Here is a 15,847-nt window from a genome sequence, read left to right on the forward strand (position 1 = left end):
GTAAGTACTGAAAGCGCTGTTAAGCTAGAGACTTAACAGTTCAAGCCATTGTAAGACAGGAGGCTTGTTTATGCTAGATCCAGCACAAAAGCATGATGCCTGTTAAGGACAAAAAAAAAAAAATAATTGGCCACTATTCATCATAAGCAATGTTTTCAGAAATTGTTTATACATACATTTAAAACTTACGTTGTTGTTTAGTTCAAAAAACAAAAAAAAATCAGCTTGACTTTAAAATTTAATTAAGGCTTTTGCTTAAAATTTTTTCTGTGTATCGTTCAATGAGAATTCACGCATGTTTTTTTGTTTTTTTGTTTAATATTAAAAAAAACATATGGTGAGAGTGAATTTTTATTATTAGATGGAGGAGAGTGTAAGGTAGGATAATTGGTTGTAAAGCTGCAAAGTGCCCATTTTGGTTTTTACACCGGGAAACCCCTTAAAAAATTATTGATTATTGATAGGCTGCTCTTACAATCACAGGAAAGTCTGTATTATAGACAAGAAGAACATTTTCCGAGTAGCTTGGTACGATAGGAATACAAAACCAGAGCGGGTATTGAAACTTTATATGACATCTTAACTTTAGTATGCGCGACGTTTAATCCAAAAAGAGATATTAATAGGTACAATCCATTGACTTAAATTGTTTAGAAGTTTTAATTAAAGAGATATCTGCTGTCCAGTGATTTTATTTTATTCAGTAAGATACTTAAGACCCAGTCTACAGTTTATAAAAACAGTTGAACAACTAGAAATTTATAATAAAATTATAGAAATAGATTTGGAACAGAGTTATTTTGAAAAATTTCATTCAAACTAAGTTTAAAAGTTTATAGTTTGAATGTTTAGTTACTGTAAGTAACTGATTTTTGACCTATAGTTTAAACTCTTAGGTTTCAATTTACTTTTGTTAATGTTCTTGTTTTTTTATTATCAAGATTTATACAAAATGCTCACATATTTCATGCTATGTTCTATAGTAAACTGTATTTCTACAATTAAAAAACTATATTTACGATGATGGTTACATACTTTTTTAATTTTTGATTTATAAGTTTTGTAGCTATTACAAAAGCTGCTTAAAGGTTTTATAAGTTTCATCTATATTATATTACAATAATACTTTATTACTGTACACGTTGCAGCTGCTTGATAAGTATGGAAAAATTGCTCAAGCTTCACCTATATCTGTTGAAAATCAACCCCTATCGTGTTTTTTATGCATCTAATTGAGTTTCACTACTAACCTTAACTAGTAAGTAATACTTAATGACTAACTTTTCCAGTTTGTGCATTTTTATAATGAGTTTTCAAGTTATTTTTGTTCATAAACTTTTAGGCTTAGTTTATCCTTTATGAAAAAGTAACTTTCCCAACCATTTAATCATTGAAAGTTGTATTAACTTTAACTTTATAGCAATCAGGATCAAGAAATGTCTTGAAATAATTACAGTCTCATAAAAATAAATTATACTTAAGTAAAGATATTATAAGTTTTTAAAACTAAATAGCAAGAATACTGGAAAAATTTATTATTTGTAATATTGTTGTGTAACAGAGAACTGAACATTTACCATCATAAATTTATCCCCAAAAAAGTATATCTTTATACTTTTTTGAAAAAGTTAGAAATGATCAAGTTTAATTGCAACTTTTATTTTATATTATAAATTTAAAATCATGTTTTGATTTGTTCTAATTCCAGTTGACTAGATATTTATGTCAACTTCCTTACTTTTGTAACTACTTTGTCTAATTTGTCTATGAGTATGAATTAATTTTAAGCAATGTTTATGAAAATATTTTATTCTTGTGCAATCTGTTTTATATTTAGTATTCTGACTGAACTATTAGTTAATATTTATGTTTTATTTTATAAATTCTTAATGTGAGCTACGTAAATCAGTTCCAAAAAAAAATGAAGCATACACATGAGTTTCTAATATTTTTTAAAGTGTAGAACCATATTATATAATCATAACTTTTAAAAAACTAATGTGTGTGTGTATCTGTTATTACCTTTTCCTTTTATAATTATTATTTTACTATAAATCAAAGAAGTAATACTTCTAAGCTTTTTTTTTGTTTGCATAAAGCAATAGTTTTTTATTTGGTGGTTTATTTAATGCTTGCAATGCTGTCTGCGTCATTCAATTATCTGGGATTAATATTTTGCATCAGCTTCTCTAGTATTTTTTACATATTGAGTTTGCAAAAAAAAAAAAAAAAAAAAAAAAAGAGGCAAATGTAAAAGGGTTTGTTTTATGCAAAATAATTTTCAATATATGCAAAATTTACTTCTTATTATGTGATTAATGTCTATTGCTTTTAATAAAGTTTCCTAATAAGACTCTAATATGTAACATGTGTATATATATCCTGTATGATTACTTACATGCAGTACTTATTTGCTTCTTCTCTTCTTATTTGTTTCTTATCTTTCATGGTCTTTGAAGATAAATTTCAATCTGGGAAAGTTATCAATGTGTTTTTAATTCTTATGCAGTTTTTCTTGATTGAATTTCTTTTTTGCTGAAGTACTCAAAAAAGCTGAGTATTTAGTCCATCTATGCAAGATGCTTTCATATTTTTAAAGATTTTTTTCATAAATGTCATTAGGTTGATCCTCTTAAATTATGTGCAATCCTTTTTTGAGATTTATTTCTTTCTTAAGAAATAAAGAAATAAAAGAACAAATTCCAATGGCTTAGTTTAAAGCAAATTTGTTAATTAACATTATGATTACTTTAAACTAGTTAATTATAGATAAAGTTTTTAAGTTTAGGCTTTCAAATAAGCAAGTAGTCATGGAGTTGTAATATCAAAAAAGAATATCATGTTTTAAATTTAGTTTTTTAAAAATTCTTAACTTGTTTAAAATAGGTTCAGTGTAATTTATCATCTTTTAGGTAGTATTTAAGTATCATTTCTTTTAATGTTGTATTATTTCTCTTCCCTGCCTTATTTTATGAATTATTTCAAATTCATTATTTTAATATTTTTGGTATAGTGCTGTTATTGTATATATATTTAAAGTATCACTCTAAACAAAAGTTTTGAAAGTTTTGAGCTCTAAATAAGTTAAAGTTATCATGCTAGTTCTTGTCTATTAATCTTTTTTTTAATTTTAATATATTTTTGATGTCATAATTTGATATTGGTTATAATAAGTTTCATAAATTTTGTTTCTATAAATGATGTTATTATGAGAATACAGCATATCACTGCCTAAAATTTTATTGTAAGTTACAGAATATCTAAAGCAATTTATGTACATACATTAGTTACATACGTATGTACATACATACGTACGTACGTACGTACGTATGTATGTATGTATGTATGTATGTATGTATGTATGTATGTATGTATGTATGTATGTATGTATGTATGTATGTATGTATGTATGTATGTATATATACATGCATGCATGCATGCATATATGCATGTATTAATGTATGTATGTATGTATATATGTACAAGGCCGCCGAGAGAGGAGGGTTGACAGGGAAGATTCCTGGGGCCCCTGTGTGTACAAATAATTTTTTAAAATAATTTTTAAAAGATTTAAATAGTTTTGACTTTTGAAAGATTTAATTAATTTTCATTTTTAATTTTCAATGACCAGAGCACGTTTCTAGTGGTCCTGGGTATGTAATTGATTATAATGAGGGCCCTTTAAGAAAACTTCCCCAGGGCCTAAAGTTTCTTTCAGCTGCTATGTGTATGTATGTATGTATGTATGTATGTATGTATGTATGTATGTATGTATGTATGTATGTATGTATGTATGTATGTTTGTATGCATGTATGTATGTATGTATGTATGTATTTACATACTGAAATATTACTTATAGTTGTTTGACATCTGTTAAATTTTTATTTACCCTTTAATTAAGTTTCCAAAATTTATCTGCAAGTTAACTTTTTTTTTTTAACTTTTACTCATTTAATAAACAAACTTTTTGTTACATATAAGCAGCCTACTTTATTCTTTTCATAAAAATTAAAAAAAAAAAAGTTTATAGAAAGAATTATTTTATTGCAATATATATGTAGAACAATCAGGTAACTATTTTCCATGCGTAAATGCTTAAAACTTATTTTTGCAAAATGATATCTAACATTTTTGTTTATTTTTGAAACTAATTTCCTTGCAGTTTGCTAAGTAACTTAAACTGAATATTGTTTAAAAGCACTAAGTTGTGGCTGTTTTGTATTATTTTATTGCAAATCTTAGAGTAAATATTTGATGTTGAACTTCTCCAAAAAATGTTATATGGTTCATTTAAATACTTGTGAAAATCATTGAAATTGATCATATTATGGAATGTTTTTTTTATAATAATTTACTTTCTTAATTTGTTACCCTGCAAAGAAGTGTTTTTTAAATTTGATTTTTAATTTATGTATATTTTGACATTTTCTTTTTAAATTCTATTGGATCAAAGTATAAAAGTTGGATTGTTTCATTATTGATCAGTTTATGGTTGGAATAAAAATTAGAATATAGATTTTTTAAAATGTAAATTTATTGTAAATACACTTCTTAATATAAGATTTTTTTTTTTTGGTAAATTTTATTGATGGTCTTAAGTTTTAAAACTAAATGTGTTTTTTCTAACAATAATTCTCTGTTATTTATATTTTGTCTTATTGTTTATTTGTTTGTAAAGCATCATTAAATTTAAACTTAGGAAGGTGTAACAAAGTTGTCTGAAAATTTCTAAGAATATATGTTTAATGCAATCCTTTTTTCAGCATTGAAAAAACAATGAAATTTTTGCAGTTAGATATTTTTTATACATGACATGGTACACAGTATGAATGATTTATCAAAGAACTGCTGCAGCCCTAACACTCGTCAATCTCCAAACAATAAAGATAAAAATAAAATATTTTCATTAGAAAAAGTTATATCTAATAAGCATAGTGTTAGCATTGGTATTCCCTCTTCGTTTTCTAAGCAAAGAAGCATTGATGAAGAAACAATGTATGAATTTCCAGATAGGTTAGATCTTTTTTCATTGTAAAATTTTTTAAAATGTGTCAGATTGTAGCTTTTTGGCTACCTTATATTACATAAATATTTCATTTTAAATCTCTGGGAAAAGTATTGTAACTTTGTTACTTTGTATAACTTCAGTTTAATACTGGTTTAAAAATGTCTCTAAAAAAACCTTTAAACTTAGATCTGTGTTGTTTCATTTTTTAAATAATTATGCTGAAGGCCTTTATTTGTGTTGGAAAGATCCAAAGAGTGACAGAAATAGAGTAAGAGAGCATGGTTAGGTGGTGATATTCAATAGAAAGAAAATTCTATGAGTTATTGCTTTCAAGAACTCCAGAAAAATGTGTTTTTAACATGTATGATATTTAAACACAGAATTTTTTTTCAAGATTTACCTATGGCTTTTTAAAAAATTTTTTTTTTTGGAATCATGGCAGAATTAACAAAATGTTTTTAAAAACTGATATAAAAATGCAAACTAATTTTGGTACACTACTTACACTTTGTAGAAGAAAATTAGATAAAAAAATAGTTGTTGATGTATTTTCAGCAGTTTAAAAGTATTTTAATTTTGGCTTGTTTCAAGATGTTGTAAAGGTTTTTGTAAGCCTTAACCAATAGCATGGGATGCCATAGTTGGTGTTTTATGAAAGCTATTGCCATCTTATCTCATCCCATTTAAATGGATTTATTTTAGAGTGATGATATAAGATAGCAACAACAATACCAGTTCCCATCCTTTTACACAAATACACAAGAGCGTATATGCTCCTTATGTATCTAGCTTGAATAACAACAGTTATTTAAATTATGTATAAATACATCTATATATTAAATACATATAAATAAATACATATAAATACATATGTATATTGTGTTTGCATTTTTTATTGTTAGGATTAAGGTTCTTTTGGTTCTCATACACTGGTCAATATGAAAGATTTAACATAAACATTAAAATTTCAAAAATTAGAATTCCTTAAAATCACAATTTTTTTTATTAATAAAGACTTAGTAATTTATTTCTGTTGCATTTTTTTTTTTTTTTTTTTTTTTTTTTTTGTGATATTGTATATCACATTTTAGCATCTGGAAAGGTTTGTAATGTGAACAGGATTTTACCAAGTTTTAATATGAAGTGAATTTTCATCAATATTGGAACACTATTACTGCAAAAAAAAATTATGATAAATCATTTAAAGTTAACTATGATAAATTGATTACATAAATATTAATGTAATATCATTGAAATCTTTTTAAAACTTTATTATGATCTCTAATAGGTAATTGCTATTTGTGTGTGTGTGTGTGTGTGTGTTTAATTATAAGTTTATTTCATAAGTTGTTTGTTTAGCTGCCAATCACCTAACAGTCGTATTAGACTAAAAAGTAGTAGTTCTGACAACAGAGAAACTATTGAAGTTGAATCTATAAAAAAAGTTTCAGATGCAAGAGCAATGTTTGAAAACATGTCAGGTGAACTGAAACCTAAAGGAAATACACCAAAGCACATCACAAAAGCAGTGTAAGTTTTTTTTTAAAACTGTTTCCTGTCTTTGTTTTCTTTGTTTTACAGGCAGTATACCATGAATTAGACTATTTTTATGGCTTTTTAGAGACTTAAATACAGTTGAAAAGATTCCAATCAAAGCAAGTTTGAACGAAGATATTGTTTCTGTACCAATGCACTCAAAAACTAGATCACTACCTGTGGATGTAACTGGAAAAGACTTAGTTAACATTACAGGAACTGTATCAGCTCGAAAAGGTAAATGCTTAACACAAGACTCTGCTCTTTCAGAGAGTTTAGCATCAACATATTTGGATGAGAAAGAAGAGCAAGCAAAAATTTTAAATACTGCAACCAGCAATTCTCCTGATACTTGCAAACCATACCATTACAAAAGTATGTCAAATATCCAACTGCTTGATCAGCAGTCTTTTCCTAGTTATTCAACTGATGATGTTAGATACGTTCAGAAAAGCAAAAGCGCTATTAAAAACGATCCAGCTGATGAGTTAAGACAGGCTGCAAATAGATATCATCAAGAGCTTATAAAAAACTATCCTAAATTTAGACATTCAATATTCACAAATGATAATGCAGCAAAACTGTCCCGTAAAATCTCTACTCAACCAGAAGAGTCATTCAGCAGAGGAGAACCAACACGAGCAACGATTGCTTCAACAAATTCTTCTCGGATTACGCACTCTGTCTCAGTTAACAACTCTTCTGATTTATGCAATGAGAATAATTTACTAACTAACAACAATTCTGTGATGGGTAGGCTATTAAGCGATCCAACTCAAGAAGCTTCTTTAGTTAAAGTTGATGAAAAGAACGTGCGTACAAGGACATGGTCAAACAGTTACAAACAAGGTGCTCCTCTTGTTAAATCAAAACAGGTACTAATAAAAAGAGAAGTTCAAGATAGTCCAACAAAATTAACAGAAGATGGTGATCAAAAAATTGATGAAAAATCTTTAGCATCTGATCAGTAAGTTTTATTTTAAAATTATGATAGCTTCATAATTCTTCATAGTTTTTTTAATCAGGAGGAAAGTTCATAAAAAGCAAAAATATTTAATCTAAAATCGATAGAAAGGGAGATTTAATCTAAAATCGATAGAAAGGGGGATTTAGTACTTCCTAAACCATCCTTACTAAAAGAAATTAAGTTTTCATCCGGCGTTTGACGTCAGATTTATAATTAGAAATGGAATTAACCAGAATTCTCCAACTAGGGGTTTATGTTGTAATACAGATACGTATTTACGCGAACTTTTTCGTACTTCACGAAATAAAAAGCTTTAATAGTTGCTAAAATATTTAAACAATTTTGTCGTTATTTAAAAATGAATGATGTTCTAATTAAGAACTCTTGATTTTTGTTTTATAATCACGAAGATATTTCGTAGTTTTTTTAATCAATTCAATCATAAAAATTTTTTCGTAGTAAAATTTTTATGATTGAATTTATTAAAAAAGTTTGTAGCGTTAAGAAGTTTTAAGTTTTATTACATTGACCCTCAATTGAATTTGCTGATTATATAAAATGCTTATTTTATAATTTGAATTTTGTTTTAAAAATATTTAGTTTTAGCTTCTGTGATAATAATAACTTACAGTTTAAAAAAATTACGATATTGGTCTCAAATGTTAATTACGATATTGGTCACAAATGTTTAATTTCTGCTTAAAAAGTTTTTATATATTCTGAAAAAATTCATAAGTGTTTTTAAACACAAAACGAGAAGGTGAGGGAGTAACTCACTATTTTTTGCAACAACAATGGAAAAGTCTTCTACATTGAACAGAGATTTTTATCATTCACGGTAATCATGGCAATTTTAAAGATACTCTTTCAAATACTTTGTGCCTTAACTTTGTAACAAAGTAAATTTTAAGCTTGTTAAAATTAAACGCGCGATTATTTTAACTATCGGTTTATGACAGTTTGTTTTTTTCTTGCTGGTTTTTGTTATTGTTCTGCCGTTATAAGGTCGAGTGAAAGGAAACGATGGAATTTAAAAATCCTATTTCAGTGTAGAAGTATCTTAACGTTATGTCGAGAAAAAGCTTATTTTATAGATAAGTAGTAAAGCGAAAATTTTCACTCTTTAGTTCTGCAAGCGACACATACATAAATCGGTTTGATGAAATTACAACAATTACAGCTTCAGAGAAATTGAATCGTTCAGAAGATACGCAAAGTCTATTTCATCGAACAAATTCACCAGAGTGTATCGAAAATCCTGTATTTCGTCAAACATCTCCCGTAAACAATACCGTTGTTGACTGTTGTGAATATTCAAGCAACAATCCACTATACAAACATGTAGAAACTGACATAGACTCGCCAGAAGCTGAAGCTTTAGTTCATCAAAGAGCACTAAGCACTGATAGTGCTGTTTATGTGAATGAGGAGCAGCATAAAAACGATTTAAATATTGAGTTTACGACGAGTATGAGTGATTTAGATAAAATTTCTTTAAAGCAGTCAGCTCAAAGTGATTCTGACGATATAGATTTATTGCCACCACCTCCAGACGATCTTTTATGTGATGAAAATACTGGAGAAGCGAATATAGAAAAAGAAAAACCACAGCGCACAATTAATCGAAAAAAGAATAACTCTTATAGTTTAAATAGTCGCAATAACTCTTGTGTAAGTACTGATTCCACTACGAGCACGGGTACAGCTGATTCAGGTATCGGGGTTCGATCTGACATTAGTCCTCGCTCTAGTCCTTTATCGAATGAAGAGTATTTTTTGAATAAACCTCTTTATGGCTCACAAGAGTGTCTTGATGACGATGTTGCCGAGTTAGACGTAGTGACGCCTCACTCCGCATCTACTCCAGACCAATGTACCGACGATTATTCTTACTCCGATGAAACGGACTTGCGAGAATTTATGGTCGAAACACCTTCAGACGAAAAAACAGAAACCGAAAACTTATCTGGAGCTCTAAAATTAAATGATTTGGACGGTGAAAAGGTAAAGTTTTAATTTTTTTATGCACTAATCGAACTAAAATATTTTTTTAAACACCAACGTCTAACTTAAGTATTTTCATATTTAAAAATCTGAACATATTTTATAAAGTTATCTAAAGTTGTTTTTATTCTGGCAAAATAAATAAAGTAACTGCAACGAAGTTTTCTTTGTAAACAAATTCTAACTAATGAACTTCTTATTTGTTTATAAATGATGTGAAACAAAGGTTAACGTTATTTGAATAATCCTCCAATAATTATTTTATCGCTCGAGTGGCTTTTCTTTTTCTTACTTCCTTTTTTAAACTAAATTATTGAGCTCTGAAGTTTTAACACTTTCAAAATTTTTACGTGCATAATGCGGAAATTCCATTTAGAAAACAAGTTTAAGATACCAATCTATGAATTAATGTTCTCTCGTTTCAGAGCAAGTTAATTGAAAGCATGCGAGAAAAAATCAACGAGTTACGGTTGCAAGAGCAAGAAATTACGGATGAGATTCGAGTCAACGATAACTTAGGAAAGATGGTGCTCAATATGGTAGAATCAAAAGCAACGCAGAGCGAATTTTCAAAGTTTGAATTATTCATAGGCGAGCTAAACAAGATAGTTGCCCTTCTACTCTCGCTTACACAAAGGTTGCATAGGTATGAATTAATGCTACAAGAGCTCGATATGTCAAACGAAGAGGAAAAAATGAAAAAGGTGAGTTTCAGAAATTCTTTTTCCGTTATAAAACAAAAAAAGTTTCAAGCAACGAGTTTAAATATTTTTTTAATCTGCTAACATTTTAAGCGATGGTTTAATTTTAGGACGGTCTAATTTCGAAGATTGGAAAGCTCCAAAGCCAGTTGGAAGAAGCTTGTTACTTAAAAGATGTTAACAACAAGCGCGGCGATAATGTTGCGGTGTTTCTTGAGAAATATTGCACTGATGATGAAATTTCTGACTATCAATATTACATTGACATGAAATCGCAACTTGCTCTGATGCAGTCTGAAATTCGCGAAAAAGTAAAATTAGGAGAGGAGCGTTTATCGGCTCTGGAAAGAACCGGTGCCGAATGGGAGTTCGGTTAAATTTACGCGAAAACGTTACCAAATTATTTGAATAGATAACCGTGAATTTCTGAAAGGGAGATTCGTGATTGCCACTTATTGTTTGTCTAAGGTTATAAGAGGTGGACCTAAAATAAATCTTAATGGATTTAAACTTTTTCAGATCTTAGGTAAAAAATGCTTAATGTAGATTCTTGGGTGGATTTCATCTTTCTGTCTTTTGCTTTCTAAAATTGTATTCTAGAATAATTTTTGTGGATAATCATAAAAAATAAAGCCTGTTTTTCGTTCCAGAATTTTTTTCTACAATTCTATTTAAGTGATTATAATTATTGTTGATATTTTTTTTTTTTTTTTTTTTTTTTTACTACTGATATTGTATTATGTTAAATATTGTAATTACTAATGGTTTTTTTTTACAAAATCATTCATCGTTCTATGATTATTTTTATCGCTAAAAAAGACAGTTGAAGGTGAGAAGTGGAACTCTTAAAGACTAAAATTAGTGACCTTTTTAGATGGTGTACAAGATGAAATGTCTTTGAGATGAAAGCATTGAAATGTTTTGAGCAAATGACTTTTTTGATGAGAATAGTTGATCTAATTAGGTTTTGTAGTGGAGCTGGTAGTGAATCGTATATGGGTTCTCTATTTTATATTGAAATAATAGTTTCGGTCAAAATAGTTCGTGAACTTTGGTACCAGTAAACAAATTCAGAGTAATAGCATTGGGTCTGCGTGTTTATTTGTTCAAAATAATTTAACTGGTAATCTGAGCATCTTCCAATCATTCTTATAAAACTGTAAATAGGTTGAATACAGATAAAAAGTCTTCAATACTTGACTTTAAAATATTCAGATTGTCATGCTGTATATATTTTATGTTTTTCTATAAGTTTGCGGGTCTCTTTTCACTTAGCCTCTTCCTACATCATTCTCTCAAAAGTTTTTTATTCCAAAATCCTTGTGCAAACTTTTTTTTTTTTATAAAGTTAATCCACTCAGGTAAGTGCTTAAAAATTTTTGTAACATTAATTCTTAAGTTGATCTTTTTTTTCGTGATATTTTAAGACATTTTTTGTATACCGGATGTGGGTTCTACTAATTGTTCTTTTAGTCATGAGATGTGTCCCTGATACATTGATTGTAAAATTTTATGAATTTTTAATTATTATATAAAGGAAGATTTATTTGTAACCTTATAAATAAATGATAGGAAGTTACCTTATAATTTGTAATTCTTCTAAAAGTCACAGAAAGTGTGAGTTAACTTTATCATTTCATGATTAATTATCATAAATATCCAATTATTATCCCCATTATTTTATCTCTCTTTCAGTGTTTATGATATTTTTGTTGCGATAAAATTTCTTAAACCATGGCAAAGATATACGTTCATTAGTTTGTGTTACAGTGCGTCTTTAATTTGAATAAAAATGAAAAAAATCCATTTTGAAATTGGTTTTACGATCGAACCATAAAAAACTTGTGAATGTAACTCTGCTTTCGTACGCGCATTTCTGTTGCTAAGAAAGAAAACTTTAGCCAGTTAAAAAATTAATCGTTTTTGAATTTTAGCACATGAAATTCATTAAAAAATGACACATTTCATTTTTAAACTAAAAATTTGTAGAGAAGTGTTACCACAAGATAATATGCTTGAATATGTGTTGCATCTTAAACATGTTTGTCATAAATATCCCTTTATGTAGTTAGGCCACAGCGAAACCAGAGGTCACTCGACTTTTTTCTGTCTCCTTTTTCATTTCAGTTTCGAGATAATGCTCTTTGACCTTAGCAACAACTGCGCAAGCGAAGCTGTGGTTATAAAGAGATTCTAAGTTAAGCTGTGGTTGTAAAGACATTTAAATTCATTTAAAATTTGCCCTTTCTTTTTAAACGTTTTCAATGAAGCGCATTTAAAGTACAATTTTCTTGGGCAAGTATAACTTCCTTGGTCAATCTTTTTCAAAGTAATTAACGGCATGTTCATTTTAAATTTCTCTTTTTTATAGTGCACTTTTGGTAAAAGATTTCCTGTCTTACTCATTATTATCACTTAGTGTTTTGCTGGAGATTTTGCCTTTGTCTGCCGAAAAATTTCTGTTGAATTCTTCAGCCGAATCATTTATTTTTTGTAAGTAGAAAAAAAACAACATAAAAACAAAATTATAGACATTCTCAAACAGGCAATAAATGAAAATAATTTCATTCTAGATTACGAATGCAAACATTTTAAGTAAATAAGATACAAAAAAAAAAGAAAGAAAGAAAAGAAAAGAAAAGAAAAATTAAAAAATATATCAAAATAAATAAGAAAAAAAAAAGGAATTTTAAAAATATTAGTTAAAAATGCTTATATAGAATAGATTGTAACAATACAAAAACTAAAGCTAAACTAAATATAAAACGTTATAAAAATTTTCTTTCCAGGCCGCCATCGATTATACCAGAATGTTTACGCATGTTATCTTGCTAGAAATGCTATACCTAAATTACGTTGTCCGTCTATTTGTACATAAGCACAAAGATTAATTACTTCGAGTCCTGCATATTTTTGTTTATCTTTTTTTTTTCTTTAAGCCTGTCTTGTATAAACCTTATCTTCAGTTACAGCTTCCTAGTTTAATTTACTAGATGATTAGTCTGTTTTTACGTCGGTCTGTAACTTAAAACGTATACAAAGGTAGCGAAAACATCAAGTTGCTACACAAGAGTTATAAATGCTGATCCTTAAAAACACCTTGTAATCAAAAATAGTTATTTCTCTAAAAAATATGCATAAAGATTTTTCATGTATTTTCTTCAAAATTTATTCAATTCTTCTCCTGTTAATATTCACTTACATTTAGAACTCATTCTAAAAGTAAACAACAGAAAGAAGTTAATATAGTTGTGTGCTAAGTTTGCTTACAACAAAGTACTCTCTACTGATGTCAATCTTACTTTGATAAACTACTAAAAAGTTAATGAAAAATTCTATTGTTTGTTAAGATTAGAAACAACTAGTTTTTAAAATTTTAAATATTACTTTAACTTTTATAAAATCTTTGAATTCAGCCTCCTGTTTATTTTCTCACCATCCAAAAAAAAAAATCAACAACTTTCCTATACAGTATATGTCAATAAATAATTATCAATTTTTTTTCTGTTGGGTTGATATGATGAAGTTTATTTAGCTAGTTAAATGGAAAATCTAGAAGCAGATAATCATAACCAGATGAAAGTAGATCTAAACAAAAAACGTTTGGATTATCTTGAATGGGAAGACTATTTTATGGCCATTGCATTTCTTTCAGCACAACGAAGCAAAGATCCTGCAACACAAGTAGGTGCTTGTATTGTAAACAGAGAGAATAAAATTGTTGGAATTGGTTATAATGGCATGCCAATTGGTTGCAGTGACGATGTTTTACCATGGTCAAGAAAAGGTGACAGTTTCTTGGAAACTAAATATCCCTATGGTAATTTATTTTCTACATTTATATGTGTGTTGCATTCTTTAATTACTTTTATAAAAGAAAATTTAATGTAATTGAATTTCATATTTGAAGAATTCTTTAATTGAGGCTAATACCATAGTTCTTTTTTGTTTATTTGTTTTATGTTAGTATGTCATGCAGAACTTAATGCAATTTTAAACAAAAACTCTGCTGATGTTCAAGGATGCACCATCTATGTAGCACTGTTTCCTTGCAATGAGTGTGCTAAAGTTATTCTTCAGTCTAGAATTAAAGAAGTAGTTTATTATTCTAATAAGTACAAAGATCGCCCTGAGACTCAAGCTTCACAGAAGATGTTTGATCTTGCAGGTATCAAGTATAGGTAAGTTTTTTTTTCATTTTCACACAATAAAGCTTTTATTGACATATTTTACTGCCTTAAAGTGTAATAATGGTTTTCAAATTTGAGTATCTGTGTTGTTTCATGCCTAGAGTATTACTAGTGTTTTACTTCTGAGTCAATATATTTAAAAAATCCCTATCATTGCTCATAGTTCTTAACTCATTTTGTTAATATTATCTTATTATGACCCAAATCCTGCAAATGTTTTAATGTTTTTAACATTTCAACAGGATATAATATCTAAGTTTTAAATAAATTAAATTAAATACATTTGAGTAGAAAATACTTTTTCTCTGACTAAAAGACACTCCCATTGAAGCTATAAATTACTTTTTTAAATTGGTATTTTTCAAGATCTTCGCTTCAGGTGAAAGATTGATGAAATTATCACAAGAGCACTATTTCATTTTTAATCTGTGGAATAAAAGTAACACTTACACCAGCAAATTCCAACTCAAAAACATCTAAAACAAATCTAAGCATTTTAACATTGCTTGTTACTGTACACACTGTTAAAAATTAAACCACACATTGTTACTGTAAGCAATAACATGAATTTTGAAACTTTTAAATATCAAGTCTACAAACTTATCTTTTAGACAGTATCATCCAAAAAAGAAACAAATTGTTATCAACTTTGATCAAATTGACATATTCAAACTTTCACCAACTGGGATGAAATTAACTGATAACCTTGAAGCATTAACTAGTAATCTTAATTATGAAAGTTGATGTTCATTGTGAGTTGATTGATGAAGTTTTAACAGAGAACATATAACTTATATTAAGGTTTGCAGATTTATTAGAGAAGCTATCAGAAATTTTATATTTATACAAGTGATTTGTGCTGTTTTGTGTAATTTTATTTTAATGATAACAGTCACTTATGTGTTTTCTCTCTGTTCTATTAATGCAGTTTTATTTGTTTTTAGTTTTGGTTTCAAGTGAAATATATTCTGAATATATAATCTTAAGTATTCTAAAGTATTACATAATACTTTCTGTATAATAATGTAAATATTTTACAATGTATGTAAATATTTCAGTTTGACTATCAAACTGAATTATTTTTTAATCCTTCAATTTTTGTAACTTATTTGAATAAAATTCTATTAGGATTTTGAAAATTTTTTTCTAGTATAGATACTTTTGTGGATTTTTGCAAAAAAATATTTTTTTAAGCAATAACTAAATTTAACTATGTTTCGTGTTCCTGGAAAAGAAGGTACTCAGAATGACAAAGACAGTGAGAAAAAGAAAGCCAGAACAGAAATTCAGAAACAATGCCTCTTATTTGTTGGTGTTGTTGTAACTTTGAGAATACGTAAGTACTTTTTCCTTAGTTTGATCAATATAACAAACAGTATCAAACTAATAGTTTTTGCGAAACAACACTTATAAGTCTTCTTTTCTTTCTTTTTTTTTTAG

At 27.8% G+C, this 15,847-nt stretch overlaps 2 protein-coding genes and 1 long non-coding RNA gene across 8 annotated transcripts; 2 read left to right on the forward strand and 1 right to left on the reverse strand.

Annotated features, from left to right (window-relative positions):
• Positions 1-499: 499 nt before the first annotated feature.
• On the forward strand, positions 500-11,801 carry LOC145196765 (uncharacterized). 5 transcript variants are annotated; one of them, XM_090078219.1, is made up of 8 exons: positions 500-626; positions 1,149-1,258; positions 4,765-5,014; positions 6,369-6,539; positions 6,631-7,512; positions 8,640-9,516; positions 9,942-10,220; positions 10,328-11,801. In XM_090078219.1, the coding sequence occupies exons 3-8, from the start codon at positions 4,815-4,817 to the stop codon at positions 10,592-10,594; spliced, it is 2,676 nt and encodes an 891-aa protein (XP_089934345.1). In that variant the 5' UTR covers positions 500-626; positions 1,149-1,258; positions 4,765-4,814; the 3' UTR covers positions 10,595-11,801. The 5 variants fall into 5 exon arrangements, with proteins under 5 accessions (XP_089934345.1, XP_079929830.2, XP_079929831.2 ...); XM_090078220.1 differs by having other exon boundaries at positions 540-556; XM_080073704.2 differs by lacking the exon at positions 4,765-5,014.
• On the reverse strand, positions 10,897-12,334 carry LOC149891834 (uncharacterized). Its single transcript, XR_016449718.1, has 2 exons — positions 12,218-12,334; positions 10,897-12,099 (listed from the first exon to the last, which is right to left on the reverse strand). It is a non-coding gene; the product is annotated as an uncharacterized LOC149891834 (long non-coding RNA).
• A 755-nt stretch (positions 12,335-13,089) lies between these two features.
• Positions 13,090-15,661, forward strand: LOC145196810 (deoxycytidylate deaminase-like). Of its 2 annotated transcripts, none has more exons than XM_090080276.1 (3): positions 13,090-14,037; positions 14,185-14,398; positions 15,019-15,661. In XM_090080276.1, exons 1-3 carry the CDS (start codon positions 13,761-13,763, stop codon positions 15,149-15,151), a joined length of 624 nt encoding a protein of 207 aa, XP_089936402.1. In that variant the 5' UTR covers positions 13,090-13,760; the 3' UTR covers positions 15,152-15,661. The 2 variants fall into 2 exon arrangements, with proteins under 2 accessions (XP_089936402.1, XP_089936403.1); XM_090080277.1 differs by having other exon boundaries at positions 13,708-14,037; positions 14,185-14,385; positions 15,019-15,302.
• Positions 15,662-15,847: the final 186 nt, after the last annotated feature.

This window comes from Hydra viridissima, unplaced genomic scaffold, assembly GCF_058129835.1.
Source record: "Hydra viridissima isolate aposymbiotic clone 2 unplaced genomic scaffold, HvirCarnegie_v1 scaffold_2, whole genome shotgun sequence".
Lineage (NCBI taxonomy): Eukaryota > Metazoa > Cnidaria > Hydrozoa > Anthoathecata > Hydridae > Hydra > Hydra viridissima.